This window comes from Musa acuminata, chromosome BXJ1-8, assembly GCF_036884655.1.
Source record: "Musa acuminata AAA Group cultivar baxijiao chromosome BXJ1-8, Cavendish_Baxijiao_AAA, whole genome shotgun sequence".
Taxonomy (NCBI): domain Eukaryota; kingdom Viridiplantae; phylum Streptophyta; class Magnoliopsida; order Zingiberales; family Musaceae; genus Musa; species Musa acuminata.
The window spans coordinates 42329596-42345637 of NC_088334.1; the positions used below are offsets into that span (position 1 = coordinate 42329596).

Consider the following 16042-nt stretch of genomic DNA (forward strand, 5'->3'; position numbering starts at 1 on the left):
GCTCAGAGTGCTGAGTGCTTCATATTTCATTTCCTCATAAGCTCAGATTCTTCATTCCACCATGCAGAAGCAGATGCTTGTGTCTTGATCATGGTGAGAGATTGGTCGAGAAGACACACCCAGCCTCCTTTGGTGGCAATGGTGGTGGGTTCAACTTTATTAGGAATTCTAAATGTAGTTTACGATTATTACACCATTCATAAACCTCAAAAGCTAACACACACATGTTTACGATTATTACAGATGATCGGCATCTCACCTTTGGAAGTAATACTACAATCTCGCCTGCGTTCGTGCACGCGCAATCTGTTTCATTTTTCACTCACATGTGAACTTTCTCAAGAGAGGAGCACATAGATACATGTGATGAACATCATTTATGCACATATAAAAGTTCTAACCCTTGTCGTTCGGAACATGCAAAGATCTACCAATCAGACAATCGTATCTTACCATATAAATAAAAATACAGCCAAGTTTCAAGATCTCAGTTTTCTCCAGGCAAGTTTGAAGCTAAAGAAGACAAAATATGGAACACTAAGAGCATCAGGACTCAAACTGTAATTTAAGATGTTGAATGTGGAATGATAAAAAGATGGTCTTAGCCGACACCTCTCCTCCCGATCAACCGTTTGGGGGCGAGATTCATAAGCTAAACTAGAGATGCATAGAACTCCAGAAAATTGAACATTTTTAAGTTTGCTTAATGTAAACAGCAATATTAACAAAAACAAAAGAAAAACAAAAAACAAAAGAAAGAAACTATGCAGGGCATCTTTTTTTCTCATCGGAAAGAATATGTTCAAACAAAGGACCAGTTTACAAACATGGAGCATATGCAGTGGACATTGTCTTCGTCATCGAGCACTTTCCATGCGACTGCTCTGTCATAGGAAACAGGCCTACCCATGCTAGATATGCACAGGCCAGCTTGGAAGCAAACAAAACCCTGCAAATGAAACTTAAAATGAGAAATCCGATCATACGAGCAGCACTAAAATCAAATATTAATCTGTCTGCACTTGGAACTCCAAAACTAACTCGGTAAATTGCATAGAGTTTCATGTGTAACAGTACAACACAAATTTAAAATAAAGACTAATTATAATTCTTTCTATATGAAAGACAAGTCACTCGACAGGCTTAATAGGATTGCAAAGACATCAGAAATCCACCCACACAAAAACAGAATTTGACATTTAAAACCAATCAGGTGGAAAATAAACCCACCACTCAACTTGTAGCAATGGAGTATCCTCTAAAATCAAACAAAAACTAGGATTCTGAGCCAATTCAGCTTTCCAAAGAAAAGGAGCTTTTTGAATCACTGGTATTGAAAATAGTATACACATGCAATGCGAATATATGTTTTATATTTCTAAAACATGATTCGGTATAAAAAAGATTACTGGGAGGACATGAACCTGTTGAATTATATGAGGGAATTCTGTGCAAAGGGTCTTCCTTCCTTCGTCAACAAAAATCTTCTCCAAGGTGATATCCTGCAAAGCAACCAGTGTAGTCTCTAGCATGTCAAGACCAGCCTGGTTGGCAAACGTGAAAACTGGAATAGTCTGCAAGAAATCAACCAAGAATTATAAGCATTTTTATGGTATAAAGGTCAATTACTAAATAAATAAGATAAACCATTAAAACGAAAATGACAGGCATATGTCTTTGTTGGATGTTCAGTCTAGAAGTCACAACACACTTTTTTGCTCCTGGGCATTTTACCGGATGGCCATTCACTCACTTTAGCAGACTACAATGTGGTGATGATTACACTGGACATTGAATTATTGTTAAAGAAACAAAACAATGACTCAATTTTACTCTTTTTCTCTATTAGTTCCTATTCGTGTTACTTACTTTTTTGGAGAATCATGTTACTCTGTGTAACTTCTGACAAATAGGTTTAGAGATCCACACATTAATTACCTTGGTAGGCTGGTGCCACCCTAGATAAGGATGGCATATTCAAGTCAGATTTAATGGTGAGAAGATGTTATAGTGGAGACTCATGCACTAACATGGTTAAAAAATAACAACAATCCATAATATATATTTTTTTGTACAGCTAGAGTGCACAATGATAATTACGTGAGGTAATTCTTGTAAAACATAGCAGTCAGAAAATTAATAGGGAAGTTTGACGTAGATATCATGAACAAATTTTGGTTACGGCTATAAAAGAACTTAGAAGGAAGGCAGACCTTCATAGAATAGCAAACGATTGCATCTGAATGATGCCATAGCATCTTCAAAAGAGAGTCATTACCATCAGTAGATGGTTTTACAAGTTCTACTCCTGAATGAGCCCTGTAGCAAAGGGACAACAAAGTTAGATGACATTAAATTAAGATGGTATTTATAAATCAGGAAGTCCATGAAATGCAATTTGGGTAGCAATTGAATTACATAAAAATCTTTGTTGGCTTGGCAGTTTGGGAAAATCTGTGAAGCTTCAAATGCCAGTACATGGATGGGACCATGAAAAGCTAAAGACATCTGGTGCTAACACTAATCAATCTCTGGTAATAATTGATTGAGAAAATTTTATGTTTAGAATATAATTTGGATTAGACAGACACATAAGTCATTTTACTGTAACAAATATTATAATGAAAGTATGTGTATGTTGTGAGTTTACAGTGTATACATAGTTGTCTCAATTCTGCATGCGTGAATATAAACATTGAAAAAATATGAATATGTTCAGCTACATAAACAGCTTGTAATTTATGCAAACAATTTATACCTACTCTTACACTGTGCCATTCATGTGGTATCATGACAGTGTAACATATAGTGCAGTAGTCAATTGCTTATAAAGATGAAACCTGTAGCTGTGACAAATCCGATGAGCAAGTGTGACGGCTTCGGGATTTCCTGGTGGTATCCGGAGGTCAACATGAGAACCAAGGCATGAAGGTGAGAGAGCTAAGGCAAGCCTCTGGACAGAGGCTATGATGTTGCGAATGTATTGTCGAGCCATGGACGCCACATTCTCTTGGAGGTGACTCTCAAAAGCAAACTGAAATGCTATAGTCATTACAGATTTGGTGCTGCCACAATTGCCTGAATAATCATTAGATGCTCGACTGCCTGTTGGTCCAACCTCAAGAACAGAAGCAAGGTCCAAGGTGCGATTGGGACTGGTAGGATCCTGTAAACAGCACCAATAAAATTGAACATATGAAAGTCATTAGTATGATTTAAGTGTCATCTACAGCTCAAAAGATAAAACAAATCATTAAGAAATTTTTATGCAACAATTAATTGTAGAGTCTCAATGTCCTTACCATCTTAAAGTCAAGAGGAATAACACGAAAACCAGAAGGCAATAATGGAGCTTCATCAGCAAAAGATGCATCTATTGGGGCAAATATAAGCTCAGAACAGGTACCAAAAGCATTCCCATCTACTCCATTGCAGAGCTGCAAAGTCCATTGTCATCATGAGTATCACTATACTAATCTGTTTGCTCATTTCCATAAGAGATGAATTTTAAGAAAGAAATGATATCTTATATCGGAAAATGTTAGGATGAGGATAATATGTTTCTGGGTAATATTTCACATTTTCTATATGTCCATAATTCAGTTGTCAAATTTTTACATCTTTTCCATAAAAAATATCCTGAGATTAGGGTGTAACAAATTGACTCCACTGTACAGCAGCACAAGCCACTTCACTAAATTAAACTTAGATCAACCTGTCATAATGGACAATAGTCTTCACATAAGTATTGCAACCTTATATAAAAAGTGGGCAATAGAAATTGTAGCTTCCAGATGTTCATTTCAATTATATTGCTCTCTCTAGATTTTTTCCTTTAAAAAGGCAAAGCCAATATTAAATGATTAGCGTCTTACTGCAGCAGCAAGCAAATTCAGAAGAGAACTGGAGACCTACCTGCAACAGGTACAGATCTTGGGGCATGAGTGTTTCCTGATTATGGCCAAAGTTTTCCAACTTAATTACCTCTAAGAACTGGCAAGAAAAAGAAAGGAATTAGAGATTAATTTCGATCATAATAAAGCTAAAAATGTAAACGAGGTTTAGAGATAAATGAACATCTCCAACTAGCAAAATTAAATTAAAAATGATGGTAGCATACATCTTCATGATCAAGTGTGTGAGCCAAAGGTAGTATGACCTGGCCACCGTAGCATCCAGCGCGAGATACAGGTAAAGCCCAGGGAGTGGCCTTGACAGCTGCAGCAGAGTAGGCATCAATATTTCTGTCTGCCCATTCTGATCGATGCTCCCGAAGAAACTTTAGGAGCATTGGTGGAGATATATTCTACACGTACAAAGAAGCACGAAAATGTCAAAAGAAATGTTGTTTCCAGTGGACCAGAAAGCAAAGCCAAAAGAAAACAGACAAAGAAAAATAGCATTCTAGAAACTAAGCAACAGATATTTGGATGAACCATTTATAAGATGCTAATCATGTAGCAATGTCTTCTTTGGTATAGACAAATTAGAACCGCAGAATGCCTAGCACCATAAGTTAATCATGATAGGCATTGCAAACCTCTCTGGCAATGCTATGAAGATAGTTCATGGAATAACATATTATTTACAAGGATTGTGTCAAGAAATTTATCAATACCAAGCTGCAAGCGGGCAGGCATCACACCCAATATAGGACTAGCTAGCTTGCTTTTTTGTCATTTGGCCAGCTGTTTCTAGTTTTATGGTAACTTTGTATGCTGAAGGTAAAAAAAAAAAACAGTATAGTAGAGGATGCAAAACAGAACAACACTGTATGCTTACTCATGTAAGTCTTCTTATATAATAAATTAAAGAAAACCCTCACAAATTGAAATCTGTCACCAGATCAGAATTCAGAAAGATGGAAATTGCATGTTTGGTTGCATCTCTTATTGTGACTAATACAGATAATACCAGAAGCTGCATATTCTAAATGATATAGAGAAATAGCTTATCGTCTTAGGAAGTGACAATAAGTCAAACATATCATTATTTACATTACTGTCCTGCAAGATAATTGATTTTGTAATGTACATCTTTACTTGGAAAAGGAGAATATATACATGGATATACATATGTATATGTATATGTGTGTGTGTATATATATATAATAAACGAAAGTTAAGCATACTGACCTGTAAAAGCATGGATGCCTTTGCACAGAGAACAGAACTGCTTGTTGATGCAAATCCATTTATAATACCAAGATTTAAACCCATCATTTTGCTAGTAGATGAGTTTACAAAAACAGTAACATCATCAATGCCATCAGTAGTGACCATAGACCACCCGTCATCTGCAAACCCATTAACAGCTTCATTGAAACCCCTGCAAGCAATCAAGGAGTTTCCCAGTAGAAAATATTCAGAAGACAACACAGAAACAGCAAGTAAAAGCTCAAGAACTAGAAGCTACTACCTGCTCAACCTCTGACTAAGAGCTCTTAGAGCTGCAGGTTGTCTGCCCCATCCAGAGATGGAAGGATGAGAAATTTCATGTGCGATCTGCCTTAGATGGCGTAAAGCCTGAATAAAGCAGCACAATTTGGTAAAAGAGTAAAAATATTCGTAACATAGATTGCTGTATCATGGTCAACAATAACAATTCCATTCAAAGTAGGAGATATTTGCAGGATTATTTCTGTTTCCATGATAAGATAAAACCAATGTGAATGAGCATTCTTCTGCAACAAGTTCCGTGATGAATCAATAACAAAAAGTGTTGGGAAAAAACTAACCGCCAGTGTTGTCTTCTGAGCAAGCACAATAGATGATTCATACAGTGGCCTTAGAACTTCAGGCACACTCCATGGCTATTTCATGGACAAAATAGTTATGAGACTTGCCAATCATGCAAAACATACAAAGTTTAAGAACAGAAAGGAACAGCAAGTTGGTTCGATCAGCTAAAACTATATTACCTCCAAATCCAAATGATGAACAATGTGAATAACAGACCCACCACCTTCACATGGTCTTATCAAGTAGCCACTAGGCATCATTTCTGCCCTGACGAAAGGTTGCACCAGGGGCATGCTTGGGCCGCCTAGCATGCTAGTGAGAGATCTTTCACAGACCTTACATATTTTGAGATAAATGTCAGATTGTAGAGGGGGGGGAGATCTTAAAATGACAGTGAAGTTATTAAAAGTCTAGCATGGTGCAGGAAACCAGAATAATTGTAGCTTACAACGAGACTTCTGTCTTCAAGAACTGATGTATATCTCACCAACCAGAAGTCACGAGCAGGTGCCAATGTTGTTGGTGCATAGACCTTCAAAATAAGACATGTTAGTTTGCCAAAACACTTTCATCTGGTGACGCAAGCTATAGTTACCTGCATGTACAACAGCTCAATGGTTCCATTATTTGCAGTTGGCAGTACGTTAATGACATCCACAGATCGACATTCATGAAACCACGATACCCGATCCTTCAGGATTTCTGCAACCTGAAACAAGCAAATTAATTAGACAAAAATATTGACCAGAGAGTAGTCATCTAGCAAATTGAACATACCTTTGTAGGCTCAAGGCCTACCAGGCCACAAGCTCGTGCTGCTACACCAGTGCAACCATGTGAGATAGCAATGATTCCTATGGAATCCGGACCAGGCTGTTCAGTAAAAGAGAAGATCAAAGGAGCAAATTAATCAACTCATTTCAAATTTGAAAAGAAAATTCACAAGCGCTGAAGAAACCGAGATAAGATGGGGATATTGTCATTAAAGATTAGGATGATACATAGACATGAACATGGTTTCATTGCATCCACGCCTAAGAAAAGAAATCAAGGTAAAAGACAAACAAGCAAATCAAAGAGGGATGTCCACACCTTCATCCCAGGCATTTGGACCCACTCAACAGCAGTTCCGGTAGCCTTTGATAGAAACTCTGATAAAGTTTCCTCTGCGATGGATATAATTCTGCAACAAGCACAACAAACTCTGTTGGCATCGACCATGAAGAAGTCTTTAAAGAAGACAGTGTACACTGGAGATCAGAGCAATTTCTGACAGACCCAGCAGGGCTAGCATCCCTTGGCGGGTGCTGAGGTGTCAAATGGTGCTGACCATTCGTCACCACTGATTCACAGCTTGTATCTGTTGTCGCTAATGCAGTCTGTCAAATTGGAAGAACCAAATTAAAACTAGTAGAATATGCAGGACGAAAACATCGTGAGGAATCCTTTGCTTTAAGAAATTTAATCCGAAGCTTACATTTTGCGTCTGTTGACGGAAGTAGCCATTCTCGTATACCAACTGAGAGACCTGCTTCTGTAACCGATCGTTTTCTTCCATCAAAAGCTTATTCATTGCTGTCAGCTTCCTGTTGACGGTCTGAAGCTGTGCAGATTCCTTTCGCTGTTTCTCTCGGCACCTTAAACGACAAGGCAAAGCAAGAAAAGTGTGAACAAACGGACAAGAAGTGCGACAAGCATCGATTGGCTACGAAACATCTATACCTCCTGTTCTGAAACCAAACTTTAATCTGCTTCGGCTCAATGTTGGAGAGGATGGGGCACTCCCTAATGAGCTGCTGCCGCCGAAGTGAACTCGGCTTGGGACATTCATGGTATAGTCTCTCGAGAGCCTCTACCTGCTCCGGAGTGTACCGGACATACTTCCCCTGATCGATCCCCATCTTCCCCTCCTTGCAAGAAGTCACAGGTATCATCTCTCGAACACCGGCAGTCAAAGAGAAAGGCTCTCCACCAGCTACCACAGAGCGCACCTTTTCTGTGGATATTATCAGGAGTGGGTACAAATCAGCGACCTTTCATCAACCACTCGACAAAATCACCACTTCAATCACAAAAAGCTCGGAAATTTAAGCCTAACCCGTTGTGCGCTCCCAAATTCCGGTGCTCCTTTCTTCATATATCCGGACAACAGCAAGCACAAGAAAGACGAGGTCTTTTCGAGATTGGAGATCTCTAAAGAGAGCTCAACTCCAAAGACCAGTGTCGAACAGGTACTGCGGTAGGCGCAACAAGCAAGTATACGAGCGCGCAACCTCAAATAATTGAGAGCTTTGTTAGATGCCTTTTGGAGATTCTTCGAAGCTTTTCTTTTGCTCTAAATAAGATTTCCTCTTTCTTTGTCACTTGTTATATTGAAGAATCTTCTATCTTTTTTGTGCTTTTAGTTTTCTAAGCCTTGCGGCCGAAGACATTCCCAGCTTTGACCTCTCGTTCTCCGAAGCTATACCAAAAGGAACAAAAAAAAAAAAAGAAACAGGAAAAAGATGGTGGTTTCCTCCTCGAGATTTGAAGCCTCTGTTGGTTGGCGAGACGCGAGCGAGTCACCGAGTCGAGCCGGACTCGCTCCTCGACTCTTTTCAAGGATCTCCGGAAAAAGAAAGCGAGCAGGGGCGACTTCTCGACATCCGGAGCTCGATCAAAGGCCAGCGGCGAGTTATCTCACAAGATCCGCAGCCTTCCCACGGATCGGCGCCGAGAAATCCAATCTTTGTCAACAACAAAGCGAAGCAAATACTAGTAAAAGCAAAAGACGGGCGGTGGCAGCGATTCGTACCCGCAATCCTCGATCCACGGCTCCACCCGCCACAACAGTACCCAACGTTGCGGCCGTACGACAAGGCAGCAATCCTTTCTTGCGGCGTTATCGGCGGACAGCTCCGGAGCTTAGCTACATTCCATCAGGGTATTTCGAATAGGGGGGGACAGAGAGAAATCAGGAGTTCATTCGACAACCGCTTCGAACTAAGGAAGCTCGAATTCGACAGAAGAAAGAGAAGAAGGAAAAAAAAAATGCGATCTTTGATCGAAATACGAGCACGGCGGGTCTCCAAGAGCCAATTTCCTTCTCCAAAGAAGAGGAGTAGGGGCTCAATTTGCGTGGATTAAACGCTGTCTCTATTTCCCTCGTCGGGTCTTCGGAGGAGCGACCGCAGGGGAAGGCGAGCAGGAGCTTATTTATATGGGATAAAATGCTTTGACGAAACTAACCTCGCCATGTTCGCAAAATTTAAGGAACTGCCCCCCACATCGCCTTAGCCTCCCTTTGGTGGTTCAGCTTGGATCCAATAATGGAGGTCGAAGTTTTTATGTCGTCATAAATATTTTTTATTTTTCAAAATAATTTAAATATATAATATTATTATGGTATACAAAAATTCAGACGTTACTCGAACATAAGGAATATATCGAACTATCAGCATAAGTGATGTGATATTTGGATGTTTTTTTTTTCGTATGATAGATTCTTATATGGAATGTTTTAGAATTTACTGTTACGATAAATCACATCATTTTAGGATAATTTTATTTATTCTTATACATGGAAATTCTCGATTTATAAATAGAATAATTTTTCTTCCTTTGGTAATTTCACAAGTGATAATTATGATAAAATAAAAAATAATTAAAATAAGTAGTAATTATAATTTTCGTATGTCGTGAAATATAGTAAATAATATGCGCGAGACTACAATATTTACTAATCTCAGGTCAAGTCGTATGAGATTTTCTTTAAAGTTAAGTGTAATCACTCGATTAACATTTTAATTAAATGTAAATTAAGACATCACATAGTGCATATAATAAAAACGACATGTCAATAATTTAATTTGGATTATTATCTCCAATAATTGGATGTCAAGTGAAAAGATGAGCTATTGGACGATGACTTGCTACTTGTAAGAGCAGCCGCCACATTATATATGGGTCCATTGACTCAAACACTAGGAATATTGTAGAGAAAATGATGTAAAAATCCAACTACTCTGTTTTCATGATCACATATTTATATGGACAAAACATATATATCTCTCTCAAAATTAAGCTGCAAAATGGACAACTGAAACAGCTCTTAAAGCATTATATATATGTATATATATAAAGATTAAAGAACACTTTAGTACAGTTGTGATCTGTGTGATCTTAATCTTAACCAAATATTAGCACACAAAAGGAATTTTATGCTATTAACCCATTGCCTTAAAGTGGGCAAACAATTTGGATATGAAACCTGAGAGAAGTCCAAATTATGTGTTTTTGGCGATTATATATTTATATAGAGAAAGCAAGCAAGCAAGGAAGCAGTGGGCGTGGAGGGATGTGTGGGCACATAGAGGACAGAATTATGAGGGGTTTCTTGCATGCGCCTCGGTTACTTCCTCTTCACTACTACATGTATAAAATAGCTCAGGTAGGACCATGTATGATCGCCATAAAGTGGTAGAGACCATGAGTGCGATGCAGGTGTTTGCAGAGTTCAGCCATGCATGAGTTCATGGAGATCAGCATGTTGTCATCTTTGATGTCATGGCAACGTTTCTTCCTTCCCGTTCAGCAGCTGCAGCAGCAAGTATGAGTTCCAGTTGGATGTTGGATTAGTATGAGTCTGCAGATGATAAGATCAAATTGTGATCTTTCGATCGGAAAGACAAGTTCCTGATCAGAAATACAAATGTTTTATGAGCTCTGCATTTTGTGTTGTGTGATTGACAAGACTCTGACACTGTTCTGCCTCCAACATTCGTAGAGAACTTACATGGCCGCCATTATGATATTATCAGACATGGACCAAGCACATCATCAAGATTGTTGTCAAGCTGATAAAGATGGTAAAGTGTCCAGGGAGAAAAACCAGGGGCTTGATGTGACCGGGTGATGGTGATCGGAGCCTTAGCAGTGGGACTCAGATTGGCAGGCGAGAAGGCCTGAGCAGAATAATGCCTAATGCCTTGGGTATGTCTCTGATGCGGCCTTGTTTGGTACCGCCCCCCCCCCCCCCCCCCCAAGTTGGCTTTTAGTCTTATCAGTCTAATGGAAGAGCAGAGATCAGCTGCAGACTCCAAACTGGGTGCTTCTGCTTCATGGCGAATCAGTAGGAAACATGATCTTGGTTAGTACACAAAGGGGAGACCCAAACGAGAGAGAGAGAGAGAGGAGGTTTCACGCTGGTGTTTATGGTATGGTGCCCTCCACTTCACGCGTGCGGTCCACTTCCTCGTACGGCGAGGAGGTGGACCATAGGCGTGGCCTTTGCTCTGCTTCGCCATGGCGTGCAAGCAGAGAGAGGGAGAGAGCGTTCCTTCTCTTGAACTCTCTTGGTTGGTACCAACCAAGAGAGTTCTTTTCACCAAAAAACCCGGTGCATAACTAAGAGGGTAGGATCATGCATCAACATGGGCATTCCAAAAGGTAATCTTTGGAGGACTGGAGGAGGGAGCGAAGGGGACGAATGAGAATTCGCCAGTGCAGCAGCAACAGCAGCGCCACAAAGAATTCTTTCCCTCGTTGATGTCACCAACATCGATAGCGTTACAGGACTCCGGCAGCAGAAAGGGGGCAGGGAAGCAGGAAAAGCTTGCACTCGTCGCCTCCATCCACTTGGATGCTAATGTACATGTGCAGGTCTCACTTCAGTCCCCGGATTCGGCTTCTCCAAATATTCTATCCGATTCGGCGTTTAAAGCGGATTACATATTCTACCAAGGTGGCGCCATGGCAGAGGTGGTGGTGATGGTGGAGGGTGCACCGATCAGGAAAAGGAAGCAACTGGCGTTCTAGTTTAGCTTATCCACCTTGCACTCCCCTGCTTTTATTTACTTCATGTTCGAATGGTCCGGCATTTCACTTTTGCTCCCCCCACTACTCTCTTTATTTCTTTCGTTTAGAGCTTTATATATATATATATATATAACCCACCCACCAACATAACATAGATATCTTCCATTAGATTATTTAACTACATGCTTCATCACAACGGTACCACTAACAGTCGTGCAACCGTTAGTTAGCCCACGGGCTGTTGTTCAACGATGAATCATGACTCGGCTCGCATTCCATAACCATGACATCGCGACGATTATTTGGGCTATAATTGGGCTGGTCTTTTCAGGCCTGTGTTCGTTAAACTTGACACGTGTTAATTTTAGTCGCCATTTCATGGTCACCTGCTCAGCTTTGTGACTCGTGTTAAGCAATCGTCGTGGGTGATGGAGAGACTCGGCGACGACGAGTTGGGGCTGGTGCTGACGAGCGTCGTCCGTTGGCGCGACCGCAAGTCCTGCGCCCGCGTCTGCCGGCGGTGGCGCCGCGTCGAGGCCCTCACCCGCTCCACCCTCCGCGTCCTCGACCCCCATTACCTCCCCCGATTCCTTCCCCGCTTCCCCAATCTCACCGCCCTCGAGGCCGCCACGCCCATCTCCGACGCCGACCTCGACCTCATCGCTCGATCCTGCCCTGACCTTGAATCCCTGAACCTCAACGCCCACCGTAGCCGAATCGAGCTCGACGAAGAGCCCCAAGGCGTCGAACCGCCTGACGTCACTGACGCCGGCTTGTGCGTCATCTCCATCTGCTGCCGGAAACTTAAAAACATCTCTTTGAGGAGGAGGAAGGGAGTCGGCGACGTGGGTGCCATCGAATTGGCGAAGCACGCCAAGGGTTTATCTTCTCTTGATTTGTCCTGGTGTAGTAAGGTCACGGACCGGGCGGTCGGAGCGTTCTGCGCCTTGAACTCGCTGATGGTCTTGTGCCTCCGGGGCTGCCCCTTGGTCACCGACTCCGGATTGGCTTGTCTGGCCAACGGGCCATTGTCGAGATCCCTGAGAGTGTTGGACGTCTCTGAATGCGATCAGATTACAGACCTCGGTGTTTGCTTGTTGCGGCACATCCCGTGCTTGGAAGAATTGAGTCTTGCAGACTGCGGGCCGATGATTACGGATGTGGGAGGCATCGCCATTGCGTCTATCGTTGGCCTTCAGAGTCTTGATCTTTCGTGGCTAATCAATTTGTCCGATGCCACACTTATTGCGCTGGCTCGGAACTGCAGGAACATGGTTGAGATCAACGTGACGGGTTGTGAATTGGTTACTGGTGTGGGGATTCTTTCCTACTCGAACCACCCGGCACTAAAGATCCTTGTCTTAGCTTCGTGTTATGGTGTCTCTGCCAACGATGTCGAGCGGATGATGCTGGCAAGTCCATCTCTGAGGCATGTCGGGTTGGACAAATCATTGAGGGGTTGGATGCCATCTTCGGTACAGGAGAAGCTGTCTCATATCTGCAGGATAGATTGGCTTTGAGATGTCGATGCAATGGACAATGTTGGTAGGTGAACTCAGATTTGGAACCTCAAGGTATGATGCCTCATGTTTCCGCAATTAATGATGGTTATGCTTGGTTTTATCCTGTCTACGTAAGTACATAATTAATTCAATCACCTGAACGCTTTTGGTGCCAAGTGACTGTTTTCTTTTGAGCTCGGCACAAAAACTCTATCTTTTCAAACTTTGAATTGTTTGGTACTTGTTCACCTAACCAGCTGAATGGCTCTCTATCTTTGGTCTTTCCTTATTGGGGGCAGCTGCATTAGTTGTAAATCTTAATATGTTTGTGATCAATCAGATCACAAAGCATGCATGATAACTTCAATAATTTGGATGGGACATGAATCTTTGTTGGTGTTGTTCTGTGAAGCTAAAATTGGAAGCTGTTGCTGAAGAATAGTGAAACAAATTATGGCGCAGATTGTTAATAGATAATGATGTGGCCTTTCTTGTTGGTGTCTGTATGGGTTAACTTAGATTCGGTGCATGGTAACACAGGATGTGAATTGAAGTCTCCCTGGTTCCTTCAGAATCATCATAAAGATTGTAACACAGGATGCACATAGATAGGGAAGCTAGCAACAAGCTCACAAGTTTGCTAATCTCACAAGAACTACTAGCCTTAACCTTGTTTAGAGTCCTAACAATGTTCAGGCTTTTGACAGAATTATATCATCCTTATCCTCTTGAGGGAAGTGATTCTTTTTGTTTAATTAAAAAAAATTTGGTAAAGAAGTAATGTTACTGTAACTATTTTGTTTCTATTCTTATAGTCTGAATTGGAGCAGGAGTCTTATCTAGAATTACAGGCTAATAAAACAAAGAACAACCAGCTATGCAAACTACATCGAGGATATCCGGTAACTTATATAATTCATCGATTTGAACCTCTAAGCTGGATGGTCTTTGTTTCATTACGCAATGATAAATGTGCTATTCATTTACTTAATATAAATATTAAGCTTGCAATGTGTTACAGCATGAAGCAACTAGCTATGCTGTTATAGGATTGATCATCGCTCAAATGAGATGGTCAATCCAAGTGGAACTCGGAGCTTCTCTAGGCTGTCCTATTCCATGGGAAAATGGAACTGGTCCGAGGGGTTTTTTTTTTTTTTTTAATGGTGAGTGAAGTTTGTCTTGCCTGTTTAACTTATTGAACCCTTATAGATGGTTTTGATAATGAACATCAACTCAACATTGAAGGAGTAATAACTTTGTTGTTGACATTTTATCAAATATTACTTCTGTGAACGCATAGTTGAGGTTTTATCTTTGCAGACAATAACGAGGAGCCTATTGGTCATGTGTAGCTTGAGGATGATGGCAATAACAATGATAAGCAATAGAAATAATAAAGTCAAAGAAATCACTCGATCATTTTGATACCACACTTTATACACCCAAAACTATGTTCATTTATGGCTGTATAATTGGCTGCAGAGCCACTGTAATTATCGCAATATTCAGGAGTTGTTATGCTCTTTTGCACAGGTAGATCATCACACATCTGGGGAGCATGCAGGAAATTGGTCTCTGATGTTGAATTGGATTGGCAAATTTTACAGCATGGAGATTGTTGGTATCTTTTTAATGTTGCTCCGTGTCTTATTGCACATGTATCGATCATGGAGATTGTAAATTTTACATGGCTTTGGGAAGACGTGGTTGTGGTGTAAGAGACGTCTGAGAGCTTCAAATTTTACCGATAGAAGTTACAAAATTAGAGAATCCTGAGGTTACGGGACTTGAAACTCTTCCTATTTTGATATTTCTTTTCTTCTCCAGTCTCATTTTCTTCTGTGCGCCTCTTTGGAGCTTAGCTTGCACAATTCCTTAACAAGATTATTATGTGAATGCAAGTGTTGCTGCACATCAACTTTGTGCTCGCTGTATAGGAGAGTTTTCATAGTCTCTGGGCAAAGTGCATGAATTTGTCTGCATACAACATCCTCGGAGGGGAAGATGTCGGTATGAATGATTTCTTCGTCTTATTGTTGGATTTGACTTGATATGAATAGTGTAGTCTGTTACTTACAGAGCTTTGATCATTTCAGATGGGAATGCTTTGCCAGTGTAAGATGTGGCTCCGCAACATTGTCTTAGGAAAAGAAGACTGATATCTGAGCTGCTTGTTTCTTCCCTCCTCCCTTCTTGGTGGAAGATAAGACTTCAGCACCTTCCACGGACTCTGTTCTGGAGGACTATGCATATGTATGTGCACACGAACGCTCTGATCTCTGGGTTTGTGAAGACCCAGCTAAGTTATATTAACTATTTCAATGATACGCAAAGGGCTCGCTTTGACCGTCAGGAGTAGGTAATCCGTTCAGTCTTTGTTTCTATTGCATTCTATTTCAAAAGACATTTTGTGTTCTATTATTTCCAGAAAAATTGATACACTAGACGGATATATAAAAGATATTATTTGTTTTCTTTAATATTAAAATAAATTTAAAATTAACTTTACGATGGGATTTATTATCGTTTCTTGCATGTCTCGCAAAAGTCAAAGTCGGATTGCCGAATTTGTGACCTATATCGAGGATATCCAGTAATTTATATAATTCTCCCAATTTGTGACCTACCGAATTTATAAAATCGAGCCTCACCTACCGAGTAAATTTTGCTTAATTGTAGATTAAATTTATAGAATCTTGTCTAGTTGGTAAAGAGTTAGGGCAGTGAGGAAAGCGGATCGGTTGACACAATCTGTGAAGTTTGGAAGGTGTCACTGGCTCTCCTCTTATGTTGATGCTGAAAGAATCGTGCATTTGTTTTGTTTATTTTTAGATTGCTAGTTATATAGCTCTCTTTTATCAGCCTTGTCGGCTTTCTTTTCTCTCTTGTTTCTTCCTTTGCTTTGCTTGGACGACCACCCACTCCTATCGGTTTCATCTTCTTCACCTTAGGTCATGCGTCCTTATGGTCTAATTGTTTTCTTCTGATGATGGGACAAAT

The 16042-nt window shown here is 40.7% G+C and overlaps 2 protein-coding genes across 5 annotated transcripts; one reads left to right on the top strand and one right to left on the bottom strand.

The window, feature by feature from the left end:
• Nucleotides 1-674: 674 nt before the first annotated feature.
• LOC103995078 (homeobox-leucine zipper protein ATHB-15) lies at nt 675-8915 on the bottom strand. 2 transcript variants are annotated; one of them, XM_065079756.1, is made up of 20 exons: nt 8536-8915; nt 7840-8436; nt 7464-7737; nt 7219-7378; nt 7020-7120; nt 6834-6924; nt 6519-6614; nt 6337-6450; nt 6190-6273; nt 5921-6076; nt 5738-5812; nt 5419-5525; nt 5136-5328; nt 4160-4306; nt 3916-3993; nt 3303-3437; nt 2841-3166; nt 2214-2319; nt 1425-1574; nt 675-949 (listed from the first exon to the last, which is right to left on the bottom strand). In XM_065079756.1, the coding sequence occupies exons 3-20, from the start codon at nt 7673-7675 to the stop codon at nt 803-805; spliced, it is 2478 nt and encodes an 825-aa protein (XP_064935828.1). In that variant the 5' UTR covers nt 7676-7737; nt 7840-8436; nt 8536-8915; the 3' UTR covers nt 675-802. The 2 variants fall into 2 exon arrangements, with proteins under 2 accessions (XP_064935828.1, XP_009413853.1); XM_009415578.3 differs by having other exon boundaries at nt 4121-4306; nt 8536-8914.
• Nucleotides 8916-10902: 1987 nt separating this feature from the next.
• On the top strand, nt 10903-15394 carry LOC103995077 (F-box/LRR-repeat protein 3-like). 3 transcript variants are annotated; one of them, XM_009415576.3, is made up of 4 exons: nt 10903-13111; nt 14576-14819; nt 14945-15052; nt 15139-15394. In XM_009415576.3, the coding sequence occupies exon 1, from the start codon at nt 11966-11968 to the stop codon at nt 13055-13057; it is 1092 nt and encodes a 363-aa protein (XP_009413851.2). In that variant the 5' UTR covers nt 10903-11965; the 3' UTR covers nt 13058-13111; nt 14576-14819; nt 14945-15052; nt 15139-15394. The 3 variants fall into 3 exon arrangements, with proteins under 3 accessions (XP_009413851.2, XP_064935830.1, XP_064935829.1); XM_065079758.1 differs by having other exon boundaries at nt 14576-14663; XM_065079757.1 differs by having other exon boundaries at nt 14576-15052.
• The last annotated feature ends 648 nt before the right edge of the window (nt 15395-16042 follow it).

Coding starts and splice junctions, on each gene's coding strand:
- LOC103995077 (XM_065079757.1), top strand. CDS start 11,966: ATGGAGAGACTCGGCGACGACGAGTTGGGGCTGGTGCTGACGAGCGTC.
- LOC103995078 (XM_009415578.3), bottom strand. CDS start 7,675: ATGATACCTGTGACTTCTTGCAAGGAGGGGAAGATGGGGATCGATCAG. Junction 5,329..5,418: donor CTTAGTCAGAGGTTGAGCAG/GTAGTAGCTTCT, acceptor GATTGCTTGCAG/GGGTTTCAATGAAGCTGTTA. Junction 3,438..3,915: donor AAGATCTGTACCTGTTGCAG/GTAGGTCTCCAG, acceptor TGGACTTTGCAG/CTCTGCAATGGAGTAGATGG.